The sequence below is a fragment of the Macrotis lagotis genome, chromosome 2 (assembly GCF_037893015.1).
Source record: "Macrotis lagotis isolate mMagLag1 chromosome 2, bilby.v1.9.chrom.fasta, whole genome shotgun sequence".
NCBI lineage: Eukaryota > Metazoa > Chordata > Mammalia > Peramelemorphia > Peramelidae > Macrotis > Macrotis lagotis.
The window spans coordinates 137,660,577-137,677,674 of record NC_133659.1 but is presented as its reverse complement, the minus strand read 5'-3'; the positions used below and the strand labels follow the sequence as shown (position 1 = coordinate 137,677,674).

The following is a 17,098-nucleotide window of genomic DNA, read 5'->3' as shown; positions in this document are numbered from 1 at the left end:
TAAACATAAAAGGTGACAACATAAGTTAGGGGAGCATGGAGAAATGTAACTGTCACATCTATAAATAAACAGTTCACAACCAAACAGCAAACAGAGAGGATCACTTTGAGTAAAATGGATAATTACGGTTACATGAAATTAAAATGTTTTTGCAACAAAACAAAAAACAAATTGGAACTACTGTTAAAAGGCTATAAAATGGCAAATACCCTTTGACCCTGGCAAAAGTTCTACCAGTTCTGCATCCCAAAGAGATTACTTTAAAAAAGGAAAAGTACCTTTATGTACAAACATTTATAGCAGCTCGTTAATGTGATAGAAATTCATACTGGAAATTCAGGCAATGTCCATCAACTACAGAATGACTGAACAAGTTCTGGCATATGACTGTGATGGAATATGATTGTGCTACAAGCAATAAACAAGCAGGATGGTTTCAGAAAACCTCACATGAACTGATGCAAAGTTAAGTAAGCAGAACCAGGAGAAGAGTGTGCACTGTAGTAACAATACTGTAAGAATGATTAATAGTGAAAGACTTTAATTTAACTATTCTAATCAAAATAATGTTCAAAGACAATTATAGGATCCATGATGAAAAATGCTTTCTACCTCCAGCAAGACAACTGATAAACTCTGACTACAGATTGATTGCAACATGGTCAATATGGAATCTGTTTTATATGTATAATCTATTGTCAAAGATAGGAAGAGTACTTGGAAATATTTCCAAAATGATTTTTTTCTTGGAATTGGGTTATATTTAACAAAATTTTTTTAAAATGTATTCTAAAATAGTGAGAGTTCTGTCTCATTTTCATTTTGGAAGGGGCAGATTAACTTGAACAAGATGAGTTGGGAACTTCATGGGAGTTCTTTTTAGATGATCTGTCCTACACTGCTCTACACATTCTTAAGGGTTTTCCTCATCCATCATCATTTCTCTGCAGGAATTTTGCAACAATCTCTTAATTGGGTCTTCCTGACCTAAATCCTTTGTCTATGCAGTTGCTACAGTGATTTTTTTCCCCCACAAGATCACACTATTACCCTACTTAAATTATACTGATTTGCTACCAATTCTATGACCAAATAGTATTCAATCTTTATTTCTATTTTTGTTTTATAAACTACAATAATTATTACAATAAGATGTGTGTATATATATGCATACATATATACATACACACACTGGCGAGGTATATTCTAAATGATTTTACTAATATATATATATATATATATATATATATATGTATATTAAAATGTGGGACACATCATTATGATTAAGGAACCTGTATGGAAAATAAGTTGAAAACAAAACCAAAGACTAAACCTGCCCCCCCCCACACACTTCCATTGAGGGGGTAAGAAAAAATGAGAGTGTGGGAAGGATGAGTTTATTTATATCTTTCCTGTAAAGTTTTAATGCTACTTTATTACCAAATATGTAAACCCAAACTCCTTGACTAAACCACCAGGGTGAGAGTAGTAGCAGAGGACACATTGTCAAAAGCAGTTTTCAAAATAATCTATGCATTTTATATGAAATTTACCACATCTTTTTAAGTATACCACTGTAAGAATGTTATTCCATTCAATTTAATAAAGGAATAATTAAGGCATCTTTTAAAAAATTATGTAATAATACAGTCCTAAAATTACAACTCTCAGCATATTTTTAGCTAGTTACAAAGTCACCATGTCTCCTCATCCTCAATTGTTTACATGACGAAATACTAAATAAGAGAAACAATATTTTTTAATGTTTTTTAAAATTTTAAAGTTTTTTAAAATTCTGTTCCTTTCATTATTTTCCTTCAAGTCAATAAAGCTTCACAACATGCCAGACATATTCAGAAACTAAAATTATTTAACTAAGTATCTATTTCTCAACCAAGAAATAATACTATTAGTCATTTCCTAATTCACAAAAATTAAAGGTATACCATGTATTTGAAAATGATATGTAACTTCATAGAAAAAAATGCTACTTTAAATACAGGCTAAGTGGTACAAATGGATTGGGCTTAGAATCTGAAACTCATCTTTTTAAATTCAAATCTAGTCTCATACACCTAGAAGCTGTGAGACTCTGGGCAAGTCACTTAATCATCCTGTCATTCAATCCTATTTGTCTTAATTTTCTCATCTGTAAAATAAGCTCGAGAAGGAAATAACACACAAAAACTTCAATATCTTTGCCAAGAAAACCTTAAATGGGGTCACAAAAAGTCAGGCACAATAAATAAATGACTGAACAAAATATCAAACAATACTATATTTATTGTTGGGGTATTTTCCTAGCATCCATTGTGACTATTGGCTTCTAATCCCACAACCATGCTGACTAGGTCAACTAAGAATTTGTTACAAGATTTCACATGTATCCTACTATGACAAGGCAAGTCACTTTATTTATATCTACCAGGTGCATTCCCAATCCACTCAACAGTTTTTCCAAATCTTCCTATCTTTTCTCAAAACTTTCCATACCACCCTCTTCCTTTCACTTTCTAAGCTGCAAATTTTGCCATCATAGCTCACTAAAGAGGAGCCTTCCAACTGAGGCTACATGAAGTGCTGCCTCTTTTCCTGTTTTTCATCTTAGATCACTCAGATATATCTTCTACAACTATCTCCGTCCATTTTTTTTTATGAAGCAGTGGTCTTTTTCTTTGCTAAGGCAATCTCTTTACATGTACAGGTGATCCCGGTTCCATCCTGTTTTCTCTAAGAGATGGCTTCCTCTTACTGTCCATACTCAAATCTTCAAATACTATCTTACCTATTGGTTGCTTCTCTACTATCTGCAAATATGCTCCTGTGGATCCCATCCTCAGAAAAAAAAATCTTTACTTGGTCAGTTCATCCCCTATTAATTGAATGGTTAAAGTCCTTGAGAAGATTATGTACAATATATGCCTCTACTTCCTTTCCTTTCTTTTTAGACTGCCTCATCATTCAACTCTGACTACTCTCACCAAAGTTACTCTGAATAGCCAAATCTCGGATCCTTTCTTCTCAATCCTGAGTCTTGACCTCTCTTGCTATCTTTGAAAAAGTGAGTCCATTCTCTTCTAATTTTTCATTTACACTGTCCTGGTTATTATTCTTCTAGCTGTCTGACTCCTGTTCAGTCTCCTTTACTGATACTGCTTGTTGACCATGAGAGTCATCCGAAGTATTTGCAGACTCAAGTCACCCACTTACTTCTCTTCTCTCTCTGTTTCAATTAGTGATCTCATCAGTTTCAATTATCACCTCTATGAAGATGGCTCAGATCCACTTGTCCAACTTTGCTATCTCTACCAACCTCCAGTTTATTTCCAACTGCCTAATAGACACTGCAATATGAATGTCCTGTCAATTAGCTGTATTTCTTATCTCCCTCCCCACTCTCCAAACACTCCATTCTGCTTAACCCCCTTACCACTGTCAATAGTATCAACATCCTCGCAAGCACTCAAGTTTGAAACCTAGTGTCTTGCCAAGGCCTATCCATTTTTCAAAATTATTTTTTTCAGGGAATAAAAATATACATATCCTTTGATCCAATTATACTACTGGGGCTATACCCTGAAGAGATCATGAAAAAGGGTAAAAACATCATTTGTACAAAAATATTCATAGCAACCCTGTAGCAAAGAATTGGAAATCAAGTGAATGTCCATCAATGGGGGAATGGTTGTACAAATTGTGATAATATAAATATATATTATGGAAGTTCTATTAGAAACCAAGAGGGATGGGATTTCAGAGAAGCCTGGAAAGACTTGCATGAACTGATATTGAGCTAGATGAGCAGAACCAGAACATACCCTAACAGCAACATGGGGGTGATGATCAACCTTAATGGACTTGCTCATTCCATCAATGCAATGATCAGGGATAATTTTGGAGCACCTGCAATGGAGAATACTATCTGTATCCAGAAAAAGAAAAAAACTGTGTTTAAACAAAGACCAAAGTCTATTACCTTCAATTTTATAAAAAGTGTCTTATGTACTACATAATTTTGCCATCTCCAATATTTTATTTTCTCCTCAAGATGATGATTTCTCTCCCAACACATTCAATTTCGATCAATGTATAGCAATGAAAACAATGTGAAGATTATCAGATTGCTTTCTATGGGGGGAAAGGAAGGGGGGAGGGAAACTGTAAAATTCAAAACCTTACAGAAAACAATAGGTAGAAACTACTATTGTATATAACTGGAAAACAAACAAAATATTAATAAAAAAATCAAAATTCTTTTTTCATGTGATTCTTCCACCGTCCTGGTATCAGCCCTCAACATCTCATGCTGAACTACTGAAATAACCTCCCTACTCCAATCTATCTATAATCCATCCAGCTATTAAAGTGATCTTCCTGAAATATATATCATACTTCTATTCAATAAATTCCAGTGGCTTCCTATTATTTAATAATCAAAACAGAAAATCCTCCCTTTGGCTTCTAAAGTCCTATATAACCTAGCCCTTCCTCTCTTTCCAGTCTTTTTGCTCTCTTCACTTATTGTGGGATCCAGTGACATTGGACTCTTTTCTATTTCCTTTTTTTAAAGGTTTTTACAAGGCAATGGGGTTAAGTGGCTTGCCCAAGGCCACACAGGTAATTATTAAGTGTCTGTGGTCAGATTTGAACTCAGGTACTCCTTTCTCCAGGGCCAGTGCTCTATGCACTGAACCACCTAGCCTCCCCCTCTTTTCTATTTCTTGTATACAATATACCATATCCTGACTCCATGCATTTTCACTAGCAGTCCTCCATGCCAAGAATGCTATTTCTTCTCATCTCCCTTAACTTCTATGATTTCAAGTCTCAGCTAAAGTCTTACCTTCTGCAATATGACTTTTCCAGTGTTCCTTAATCTTAATGCTTTCCCAAGATTATCCCAAATTAATAGAAACTACAGTTTGTTTACAAATAGTTGTTTGCAAGTTGTCTTCCAATTACACTGTGAGCTTGAGAGCAGGGACTGTTTTGTTTTTTTGGAAACTAGGTTCTGACTTCATCATTCAACTGAAACCACTCATTCCAAAATTATCAATGACTTTTAATTGCCATTATCTAATGGTCTTCTGCATGATTACTGTCTTTAGTAATCTCCCTACAACATCTGAACATTGTTGACAACTTCCTTTGGAATATTTTTGCCTCTGTGTTTTCTTGACTTTCTCTCTTAGAACTCTATTTGGAACAGTCTGAACACTGTTTCTTAGGTTCTTTTTGATGAATCTCCATCTAGGTAAGACCCCCTTAACTGTGATTGTCTTCCAAGCTCATCTTAGGTCCCTTTTTTTACTCTTATGTTTTTCTTATTTAGAAATTTTTCACCAGTTGTCATGGTTCCAATGATAATTTCTATGTAAATGATTGCCAGATCTATTTATTCAGTCCTAGTTTCTCTCAGGAGCTCCAGGTTCTTTTTCTCAATTCTTGATGGACATTTCAAACTAGATTTCTCCCAAGCATCTAAAAATGGAAAAAAACAGAACTCATTATCCTTTCCCCAACTTTCACTACCTCCTCCCAAACTGCCCTACTATCACCGAGGGCAGGACCACTCTTTGTTTGCCAGGTTCTCCCCTTGGTTCTTTACTCCTTTCCATAAGTACCTCCTACATATCCGATTCAGGGCAGTCAAATGGCTCAGTGGATAAAGCACTGAGCCTGGAGACAGGAAGAGTGCAAAGAGTGCAAATTTGACTTCAAACCCTAATAAGTTGTGTGATCTTGGGAAAGTCAGTTAATCTCTGCTTGGTTCAGTGGATAAAGAGCTGGACCTGGAGTCTGGACAACTCAAGTTCAAATACAGGCATATCACTTAACCTTAGTTTGACCTTAATCCACTGAAGAAGATAATGGCAAACTACTCTAGTAACTTTGCCAAGAAAACCCCATGGACAGTATGTCTATGGGTCATGAAGACTCAGACATAACTGAATGACTTAACAAAAACATATCAGTTGCCAAATCCTATAATTATTTACCTTTACCATTTCTCATATCGATTCTCTACCAACATCTAGGTCTCTGTCACTTCTTGCCTGTACTATTCTAGCCATTTAGTTTTACCCTTCCTTCAAGTCTCTGCTCACTTCATCTTCCACACACTTGTAAAATTCATTTTCCTAAGATGCGGATCTGAAATTTGCCTCCTCTCTACCTTTCAAAGAACTCCAGTGACCCCCAGTAACTCCAGGATCAAATATAAACTGTGTTTGACATTTTAAAGATTTTCATATCTTGTAATTTTCTTATATCCTACTCTCTTTCATGTACTCCAAGATTTAGCCATACTGACCAACATATTGTTCCCTGCATAAAATACTGTGTCCTCCTGTCTCCAAACCTTTGCTTTGGTTCTTCACTATACTTGGAATGCTCTCCCATCCACCTTTTAATGCTTAAAGTCCCTGGCTTCTTTTATGATTTAGTTCAAGAGCTACCTTTACCAAGAAATTATTCATTATCTTCACAGCTGCAAGTTACAATCAGTCTATGGTTCCCTTCAATCTATTCTGTATCTCATGTTATAATTTAAAACAATTTCAGTAGAATATAAACGCCTTGAAAGCAGGAACTGTTTTTACTTTTTCTTTGTATTCCCAGAGCTCAGCACAATGTCTGGGTTTCTAGAGATGTGTTTGTTTCCAGTCAAATAATAGACACATTCATACAAAAAAAAAAGCATTTCACTAAGTAACACTGCAGAATATATATCAAAAAAGCTACATCATACACAGGGGGTATATAACTTTACTACAGAGAATCCAGAACATACCACACTCCTAAAATAGTGATCCTGATACAACTCTTCCTCTGAGTTTACTGATTCTGTGTGTTCTCCCATGAGCCCCTGAACTCTTCTAACACATTAGGCTGTGAGCAGTCTTTTCCACTGAGTTGAGGCTACTGCTCATTCTGGCATCATCCTAAGCTATACTCCATTGGAGTCTTCAATGCATCACAAGTTGCTTGCTTGAATGTAAAAAGAAATTATTTCTGTTTTGGTCAGAAACTCAAGAGGGTCTTTCTCTCCCATATTTTATTTTTTTGATTATGAAAAAGAAATCATTCATTACTTCATTTCTTTCTTACCTAGCCTCAATCACTGAATGAGCATTGCCTCGATCAAACTGTGACCTGATAGAGACCATAGCAAGACCAATGTCTCCAACTGAATTTGGGGCCATCTCCAGTCCTCCTGATCTATATTTGGCCATTGGACCCAGATGCTCTGGAAGAGAAAGTGAGGCTGGTGACTGCACAGCGTTTCCTCATTCAAATTCAATTCATGTGCGTGTCATGGCATCACCTCCCCTATGTCATGGTCCTCTTCTAAAAGAAAGGTCAAATAACTTTAGTTTAATAGCCTCTTGTCTTTTCTCACTATTTGATGATTATATAGTCAGACCCATCCAACTAGCAAAGGAACACTCTAGGCATTTAAAGCTCACTTTTTGAATTGAACTACCTTGCTGTTCATAAAGATTTTTAGTTTGAATTCTTGATTATGGGTCAGAAAATTCTTTCTTTAACTCCTGGAAAAACATCTATACGTTAGCTTAGATTTCTGGAAATCAACTCTGGAGACTGGTCTAGCCTGTGTACATGCAGATAAATTTAATAATAAGATTGAAAAGAGATAGGTGCCATAATAGAAGCTAGTAGTCTCTACCCTACTTCTCCCAGCAACCAAGTGCTGTAATTCCTATAGACACGTAGTAAAATTGAAATAAAATATTATACTCTCCAATGCATATCTGCAAAAAGAGATAATTATTTTTGTTTTGTAATTACCATACTATTAGGGTTCTAGTTGTCTACATTAAGAAATAGATTAAAAAACATTTTAAAATAAGAAAAAGAAAATCTGAATAATTTGTATACAATTTGCTTTATAAAATACAATTCTACTAAATTTATGTATTAAATAAATAGGTATATATCACATAGTATCAAATGGCTAATTTTCATAGAATCTCAATCTTACTCTTGGAATAGAATTATGAGGCCAACCAGTACAACTCTTGAACTCTATCAATATGAAAAGCTATGTGGTTGTTCAGTTCTTTCAACTGACTATGACTCCATTCGGGATTTTCTTGGCAAAGACACTGGAGTGCTTTGCCATTTCCTTCTCCAGTTCATTTTACAGATGACGAATGTGAAGCAAACTGGGTTAAAGTGATTTGCTTGGGTGAAATAGTAAATGTCCAAAGCTAGATTTGAATTTAGAAAAATGAGTCTTCCTGACTCCAGGTCTGGTACACTATCCACTGAGCACTTAATCATAAGGAAGCTCTCATGAAAAATCTTATTCATATTGAGCAAAATTTAAAACTACCAAAATGCTAAAATAATTCTCACTTAGCAATTATACTCTTCAGTTACAGAATACTTTTTATTTGAGGCTCTCAAAAGGCTTCAAAAGGTTAATTTACCTATGTGTCATATAATATATAATACTATTAACCTTTTTTCTATAGATAAATAAACAGGCACAATGAAGCTAATTAATGTGTCCAAGATAACCTAACAAATCACATATGTGGAAATCAAATCCAAGAAACCCCACTTAGTCATTTTCTTTTTAACCTTTATGTAATGTTGCCTTCCAATTACAACATATTTCACATTAAATAAAACTGACTGTCTACTTTGGAAGGAGAAAATAAAAATTCAGATATAAATATAAATTTAATCATTGAGTTTACTAAACAACAGTAAAATTCTATAATCAGACTATGAGCACCAATATCACAAGGATCACATGTCTCTTGGTTGCAATGATATACATGACTGATTAATTCTGAGATACATGATGAAAAACAAGCAGGAGACAACTTAAAGTTAAAATTCATATGCATTAAAAAACGTTATTTAGTCCTAAAATAATTATTAATATACAAAGAGATGTAGCTACCAGCTAATTCTAAACACATTACAAGTAAGACAATTAAAACACAAATATAAATCAGTTTGGCAAAACTTCAGAAAATAATTTCTTAGATAATAATAATGTAGCCACATTAATTGTATTTCATTCTGATGCCCTTCATCACACTAAAGTACAGATAAGCTATAAGAAGTTTAAAATTTTTAAAATAATTAAAATCTACCAAATCTTACTCCATAAACTCACATGTATTCAGTATTAACATATTTGCAAAATTCTTTACAATCAATGCAAAACTAAAAGTCCAAAGTAATCCATTTATTTTAGAGAAATGATAACAAAAAAACTGAAAAACAGATCAACTAACATACACTACCATATAAAGGAGTAAATGGAAAAAAATTAAAAGAAAAAACAAAATGAAAATACTACTGATGTAAAAATTTCTCTTACTTGTTTACTCAAGAATGATCCTTCAGTCATAAGGGGAACTATCCTAATATTCAACATCAGTTTAGACTACCAGATGACCAACATGCCAATCTAATTATGGATCTTTTCAGAGCATACCCTGGGATCTAATGCAGAGCTAAAATCAGCCTGCTGCTATCAGGAAAAGGCCAAGAAGGTTTTGGGGGTGGAGTCTAAGTAACCAAGCCAAATTAGTTAACTCCTGCAGAATCATGCAAGTTTGTATTCTTTTGGAGGAGAAGTAGGGTCTGGATGTGTGATTTTAACTGACTGAGAACGGCTGGGGAACGTTATATAGTCTATTTTTCAAAATGGTTATGATAGATAGGAAAAGACTCTTTTTGTGTGTTAGGCACTTCCAGAACAGTGCAAATAAGGGAATGGTATGAATTTGTCACTATTCAAATTCATAGGGGAAAAAATGGTATTATTGATTTCTACTAATTCAAAAATACATAATCTTAAAGTTCTATTATATTACTCCAGTGCTCAAGAAATTTTAATGTATTCCTATTGCCTCTAGGAAAAATACACTAGATGATGATGATGATGATGATGATGATGATGATGATGATGATGATGTTTGGCCTTCCTTCTCAGAAGAACAAGACATCAGGGAAAGTGACAGGCATGTAAATTGATTTTGAGTAAGTGGGTGCTTGTGCTAAGTTAACAGTCACGCTTTCTCCTCCTCCTCCTCATCTGGGTCTAGTGACCAGATATAAATCAGAACAACTAGAGATGGCCCTGGATGCAAGGCAATGGGATTCAGTGACTTGCTTAAGGTCACAAAGTTAGTAGTATCAAGTATCTGAGACTAAATTTGAAGATCCTCCTGACTCCAGGATCAGTGCTCTATCCACTGTGCCACAGACCTTTCACAATCTAGTTGCAAACTCTTTTCCAAATTTAATGCATATTAAACTATCCCCTTCATAGATTCTACTATCTAGCCAAGGTGGCCTGCTGAGTGTTCTTGAATTTAAACTTTTTCTGCCTTCAGGGCTTTGCATGGGCTTTCCTCATGCCTGTAATGCATTTTCTTATTATCTTCTATCTTAGAGACTGAAGAAGAACCAGATCTCTACTAGGAAATTTCTCCTATATTAGAGCTGGTGGCACCCTAACTGCCTCTCCTACAGGGCCATTTTCAGTCCTTCTGTTTCATCTGGCCCCTGGACCCAAATGGCTCTGAAGGAGAAAGTGAGGCTGATTGTCTTTGCACAGAACCTCCTCACTCAAACCCAAATCATGTGCTTGTTATATGGTTACCTCCCTGATGTCATGGTTTTGTGCTTGTTATACAGTCACCTCCCTGATATCATGGTCTTAGAACAAGGATAAAGATCTTCATCACCCTTCCTAAAAGAATCCTGTTTACACTGAACTTCGTACAAATGTATCTCCTCTGAATACCATCTGTATCCTTAAAAAGAACTGCAGAGTTTAAACAAAGACCAAAGACATTACCTTCAATTTTAAAAAAAGTAGTCTTATGTATGTACTACATAATTTTGCTATTTCTGATATTTTATTTTTTCTTCAAGGATATGATTTTTCTCTGAACATATTCAATTTTGATTAATGTGTAGTGTGGAAATAATGTAAAAATTATCAGATTGCCTTCTGTGGGGGAAAAATTGTAAAATTCAAAACCTTACAAAAAAATGATAGGTAGAAACTATTGTATACAGTTGGAAAACAAATAAGATATATATTTTTAAAGTATCTTCCCCTACCCCAAGGTTAAAAGTTAGTCCTTGAGGGAAGGCATCCTTCTTTTGGGATATTTATCTTTTGGATTTATTTATCTAGAGCTGTAATTTCATTGATATAGGGAACTCTTGCTGAAGAATTTCTATCATTTCAGAATGGTAACTGTTTTGCTATCTTAAGAGTGTAATAAGGGGGTGGCTAGTTGGTACAGTGGATAGGGCAGCGGCCCTGGAGTCAGGAGTATCTGAGTTCAAATATGGCCTCAGACACTTAATAATTACCTAGCTGTGTGGCCTTGGGCAAGCCACTTAACCCCATTTGCCTTGCAAAAACCTAGAGAGAGAGAGAGAGAGAGAGAGAGAGAGAGAGAGAGAGAGAGAGAGAGAGAGAGAGAAAGAGAAATAGGTCACACAGTTAGGTAATTATAAGTGTCTGAGACAAGATTTGAACTCAAGTCCTCCTGACTCCAGGGTCAGTGCTCTATCCACTGTACCAACACACTGCTCTGCTGAGTGGGTTTCTCAGAGAAGTGTCTTATTACCTAGTGGTACAAGACAGCCTTTCTAACGGTGCAGTTACAGCTTACTATCCAAAGAGAAACCTCTTATCTTGTACATAAAGAGTTCGTAGTTGGACTGTGGGGCTTAAAGGTTATATTTATTCCACAATAATCCTTAAAAAGGTTAAGTTAATTTGAAATCACAATGGGATTCTTGAAGGCAATGACAAGATAGAATCTCTGACAGATTCTATCATTCTGGAGAAGCTTCAAATAATGTTGATAATGGACTCGTTCCACTTTTTGTAGACCAGTTTAGCTAAGTGTGCAAAAAATAGCATATTACTAGTTGAATGGACATTTGATGACGAATTCTTTTGGTCATGGTAAAAGATGAAAGAAAAAAAATACAAAGACTCGCCACTCTCCCAAAAACTCCTTTTGCTTCTATAGTAACAGTGGTAGAGTAGCAGCAAAAGAATATTAAGACTAGTGAAGGTTTTAAATAGACTATTAATTACCTCCAAAGTTACTATACTATGCAGTTGTTACTAGGTCTATATCCCAAAGAGATCTAAGAAAGAGGAAAAGAACCTCTACCCTAGAAAAATACTAATAGCACTTCTTTTTGTTGTAGTAAAGAACAAGAAACTAAGGAGGTGACTCAGAACTTGGGGAATGAATGGCTAAACAAATAATGAAAGTAATGGAATAATCTTGTGTAGTAGGATATCTGTTAAAGCAGTTTGCACAGAGCCTGAAATACATTAGGTTATTTAAGAAATGCTTGGGTCGGGGCAGCTAGGTGGCGCAGTGGATAGAGCACTGGCCCTGGTGTCAGGAGTACTTGAGTTCAAATCCAGCCTCAGACACTTAATAATTACCTAGCTGTGTGGCCTTGGGCAAGCCACTTAACCCCATTGCCTTGCAAAAAATTAAAAAAGAAATTAAAAAAGAAATGCTTGGGTCTTTCTACTCTTTCCCCATAAGACCAAAAAAAAGGAAGATTCTACAGAAACATGAGAAGAATGAATTTAGGGAGAACGAAGTAGAAAGAAGCAGGAAAACAATCTATACAATAACAACAACACTGCAAAAGCAAGAAACATGAAGACTTAAAGAATTCTGATAATGCAACATTCAATCATTATTCCAGGGGACTGATGATGAAGCTTATTATACATCTCATAATAGGATCAATGATAAATTCAAGAAGCAAAATGTGATACATATTTCTGCATGTGGAAAATTGAGAATTTATTTTGCTTGATTGTACAAAGGTTTTTTTCTTTTTTCCTTTTTCCACCAGGGTTAGGAGGAGAGACAAAAATAAACGTTTGCTCATTTTAATTTACAGCAAAAAATAACTTTAAAAATAGCATGAACATTAATACCACTGGCAATCTAAAGGTCAGGTCCTAATGAAAAGACTAAAGAACTGGCACAAAAGTGAAAGAAATGAATCAAATTGATACATTCTTACTATAAAAAAACAAAAAAGACAAAAAAGAAACTACAACTAAATGGATAGATCATAGTTTCTCTTTGAAGAAGCAGTATAAACAAATTAAAAAATTAATTTTGTTGAGTATCCAAAGGCAACATGAAATATAATTTTTTAGAATCTTTACCTAAAGAGAGAAGGGGCAGAATTTTATTTGGGTTATTAAAAGTTCTTTAATGGATTTCCAATTTCCCAGTGAAATGAAAATTTACCTTTTTTAACATCAATATTCATTACATATCATGCAATTCTGAATCAAAAAAACTATATTTTCTGAATGAATATGAATATCATTCAAGGGGCAATGGAGAGCCATAAGGCAGGTATGAGAAGGCAGTAATACAAAGAAGGAATTAGAAAGAAAAGGCATTATAAAGGATACCATCTAAGACACATATGAACAAAAAAAAAGGAGATGAGCTAGGAAGGCAATGAGAACAAGGCATAACATTTGTCCAGACCACACATATTTCACTGGCATTCTGACGCTGCATAGAACTTAAGGATACCCTCTATTGGGAAATTTCTGGGAATTGCAAAGAAAGGGCATGAACGAATGAATGGGCATTATCAGATAATGGAATGAATGAATGGGCAGTATCAGATAATGCCTATATCATGAAGCTCACAGATCTATCCAAAGAGTATGAGAAGCAAATAAAATTACTCAAGAAAACACTTGAACTTCCATTTATACTTTTTATTCTACCCACCCAAAATTTAAGTACTTTCAGGTTTACCAGTCAACTCTGATTGGCCCAAGGACTATTTTCCTGGCCCATCATATTTCAGCTGACTCTTGCTGTTCTTCCACTTTATTCTTCAAGAATCTAATGGTCATATACCCTGCTGCCATCCTTCTCACATACTATCCCTTCCAATTCTTGAACCATTATCAAATCAGCCAGTTAAGTGACACAGTGTATAGAGCATTAGGCCTGGAGTCAAGAAGAACCGAGTTCAAATTTAATCTCAGACACTAGCAGTATGACTGAACAAGTCACTTAATCCCTATTTACCTCTATTTCCTCATTTGTAAAATGAGCTGCAGAAAGAAATGGTAAATTATTCCAGTATCTTTGATAAGAAAACTCCAAATGGGATCATGAAGAGTCAGTTATGACCAAAACAACTGCACAACAATAATCAAATCAAATTTAACCATTACCACCATAAAGGGTAATGCAGCCTAACTCTCCTTATGGTTCCATTCATTAACCTCTAATTTTCCAAAGTGAAATACCTGTTCTTGACTACCTATATATATATATTGTCTACCACAATAAAATGTGAGTTCTTTGATGGCAGTGATTATCTTAACTTTTGTATTTGATCACTAGAGTGTAGCACATTATTTGATAAACAGCAAACCCTAACCAACACAAGTGTTTTACATGGACTATTTGTACCTGAACTGTGGTAGAGCATTACAAGTTCACACTGGTATGATCAGTGATGGTCAGACACATTGTAACTTGTCTCCAACCTAGTGATATCATTTGGTCTTCTTCAATAACAAAGGACATCAACCAACCAACCAAACCCTAATAAATTTTTTTTAAAATTCATTTCTTTTATAATTAATTTCAGAACCTGGTATTGTGAATTTTTATGATCTTAAGATACAAAAAATATTTCAAGATAATGATTAAAACAAATTGAACAATATTTCAATGAACACAGCACTAGACAGCTATGTCAGGAAAGTTGGATCATAGTTTCAACTCTGCCATTGAGTAAAAATGTCAATTAAACTTTCCTGGGTCGCAGTTTTCTAATTTCTATTGAGGAATTTGTTTTATGTGGCCTCTAAAGTCCTTACCAGCTTGAAATAATTTTTGATTCAGTGAATTACTCACCCAGAAATAAAGCATTTTGCTTTGAAACCTGTATTTAACAATTTTTAATAGTTACTGAGCTAAAGCTGAAAGCAAATTTTATCTTAAGAGACTTTATAAATTTCTCTAAATAGAGTGGCAATGGCACTTTCACAGTATTACTGCAGACTCTATGGTGCCAAATGGATCGATAATGGCAGTCAATGGTTTATGTGCAGACCATAAGTGACAGGAAATAATGTGAAGTACTAAACTTCGAATTATTCTGAAAACACAAGCAACATTAATTCACTCTTTCTTTTTTTTTTAAGCTTTTGCAAGGCAATGGGGTTAAGTGGCTTGCCCAAGACCACACAGCTAGGTAATTACTAAGTGTCTGAGGCTGGATTTGAACTCAGGTACTCATAACTCCAGGGCTGGTGCTCTAAGCACTGTGCCACCTAGCTGCCCCATTAATTCATTATTTCAAAAAAAATTTATTAAGTACACAGAACAGAGAATGTTCTATGCTTCTTGGACAGCATCAATTTGATTCTCCATACTTTCAATTCCTTTCCATATTGAGATCTAGTCACACTCTGTCTATACTGCACTGTCTGGTTTCAACTCAGGAAATAAAATAAATGCCCCTGCCAGGTTAAGCTCAAAACCATACTGGGAACCCCAGCTTTGAATGACACCACCTCTCTGCCTTTTGACTCCTCTCTCCCACTAACTGTAGGTCTGAAGGGTGGAGCACCAAACACTTCACAAAGCCTTCATTTATAGAACAAAAATTCTGGACTTTTAACTTTTTGTCCCACCCCACTCTGTCTGCTGCTCTTCCTTATGTCAACTCTAAGAAACAAGAAGCTTCTCCCTTTTATTTTTTGGTGTTTCTCCTCACTCCAAGCTTCCTTCTGTGTGTATCATACTTTAAACTCCTTGAGAGTAGGTACTTTTTTTTTATTAGATTTTGCAAGGCCATGGGGTTAAGTGGCTTGCCCAAGGCCACACAGCTAGGTAATTATTAAGTGTCTGAGAAAGGATTTGAACCCAGGTGCTCCTGATTCCAAGGCCAGTGCTTTATCCACTATGCCACCTAATCACCTCAGACACTTAATAATTATTAAAGGCATTGGGTTTAGACAGCCAGGGCAAAGTAGGACAAATATAAAATCATGTTTACCAATTATGTTGGACTCAACCAATATAGGTTGGAGAACTACCATTAAGATTTCACTTAATCCATTCCCCAATTGACAAATGGTCAAAGGATATACAAAGGAAATTTACAGATGAGATCAAAGCAATCTATAGTAATATGAAAAATTGCTCTAAATCATTACTTATTAGAGAAATGCAAATTAAAGCTTCTATGAGGTACTGTCTCACACCTCTCAGCCTGGCCAATATGACCAGAAAAGATAATGATCATTGTTGGAAGAGTTATGGGAAATCTGGGACACTATTACATTGTTGGTGGAGCTGTGAACTCAACCTGCCTTTCTGGAGAGAAATTTGGAACTACATCCAAAGGGCAACAAAAACGTGCATACCCTTTGAGCCAGCAATACCACTACTGGGTCTATACCCTGTAGAGATGAAGAAAAAGGGTAAAACATCACTTGTACAAAAATATATTCATAGCAGCCCTGTTTGTGGTAGCAAAGAATTGGAAATCAAGTAAATGTCCTTCAACTGGGGAATGGCTTAGCAAACTGTGGTATATGTACGTCATGGAACACTACTGTTCTATTATAAACCAGGAGGGATGGGAATTCAGGGAAGCCTGGAGGGATTTGCATGAACTGATGCTGAGTGAGATGAGCAGAATCAGAAAAACACTGTACAGTAACATGGGGGCAATGATCAACCTTGATGGATTTACTCATTCCATCAGTGCAACAATCAGGGACAATCTGTGGCTCTCTGCAATGGAGAACACCATCTGTATCCAGAGAAAGAACTGTGGAGTTTGAACAAAGACCAAGGACTATTACCTTAAATTTAGGGGGAAAACCCCTGATATCTTATTGTCTGATTTTGCTATCTCTTATACTTTATGTTTCTTCCTCAAGGTTATGATTTCTCTCTCATCACACTCAATTGGATCAGTGTATACCATGGCAACAATGTAAAAACTGACAAATTGCCTTCTGTGGGGGTGGGGGAGGGGA

General features: G+C 35.4%; 1 protein-coding gene across 8 annotated transcripts in view; it reads right to left on the bottom strand.

Annotated features, from left to right (window-relative positions):
* CEP170 (centrosomal protein 170) overlaps window positions 1-17,098 on the bottom strand; it is a 181,978-nt gene that overhangs the window by 106,686 nt on the left and 58,194 nt on the right. Inside the window, exon 1 of one of the 8 annotated variants that reach the window (XM_074222883.1) lies at window positions 9,365-10,896. The exons of the other annotated variants lie outside the window; for them this stretch is intronic. Within the exon in view, the coding sequence (XP_074078984.1) occupies window positions 9,365-9,421 (57 nt within the window). The 5' untranslated portion in view covers window positions 9,422-10,896. Of the gene's footprint in view, window positions 1-9,364; window positions 10,897-17,098 lie in introns of those variants that run through there. 8 annotated transcript variants of the gene reach the window in all.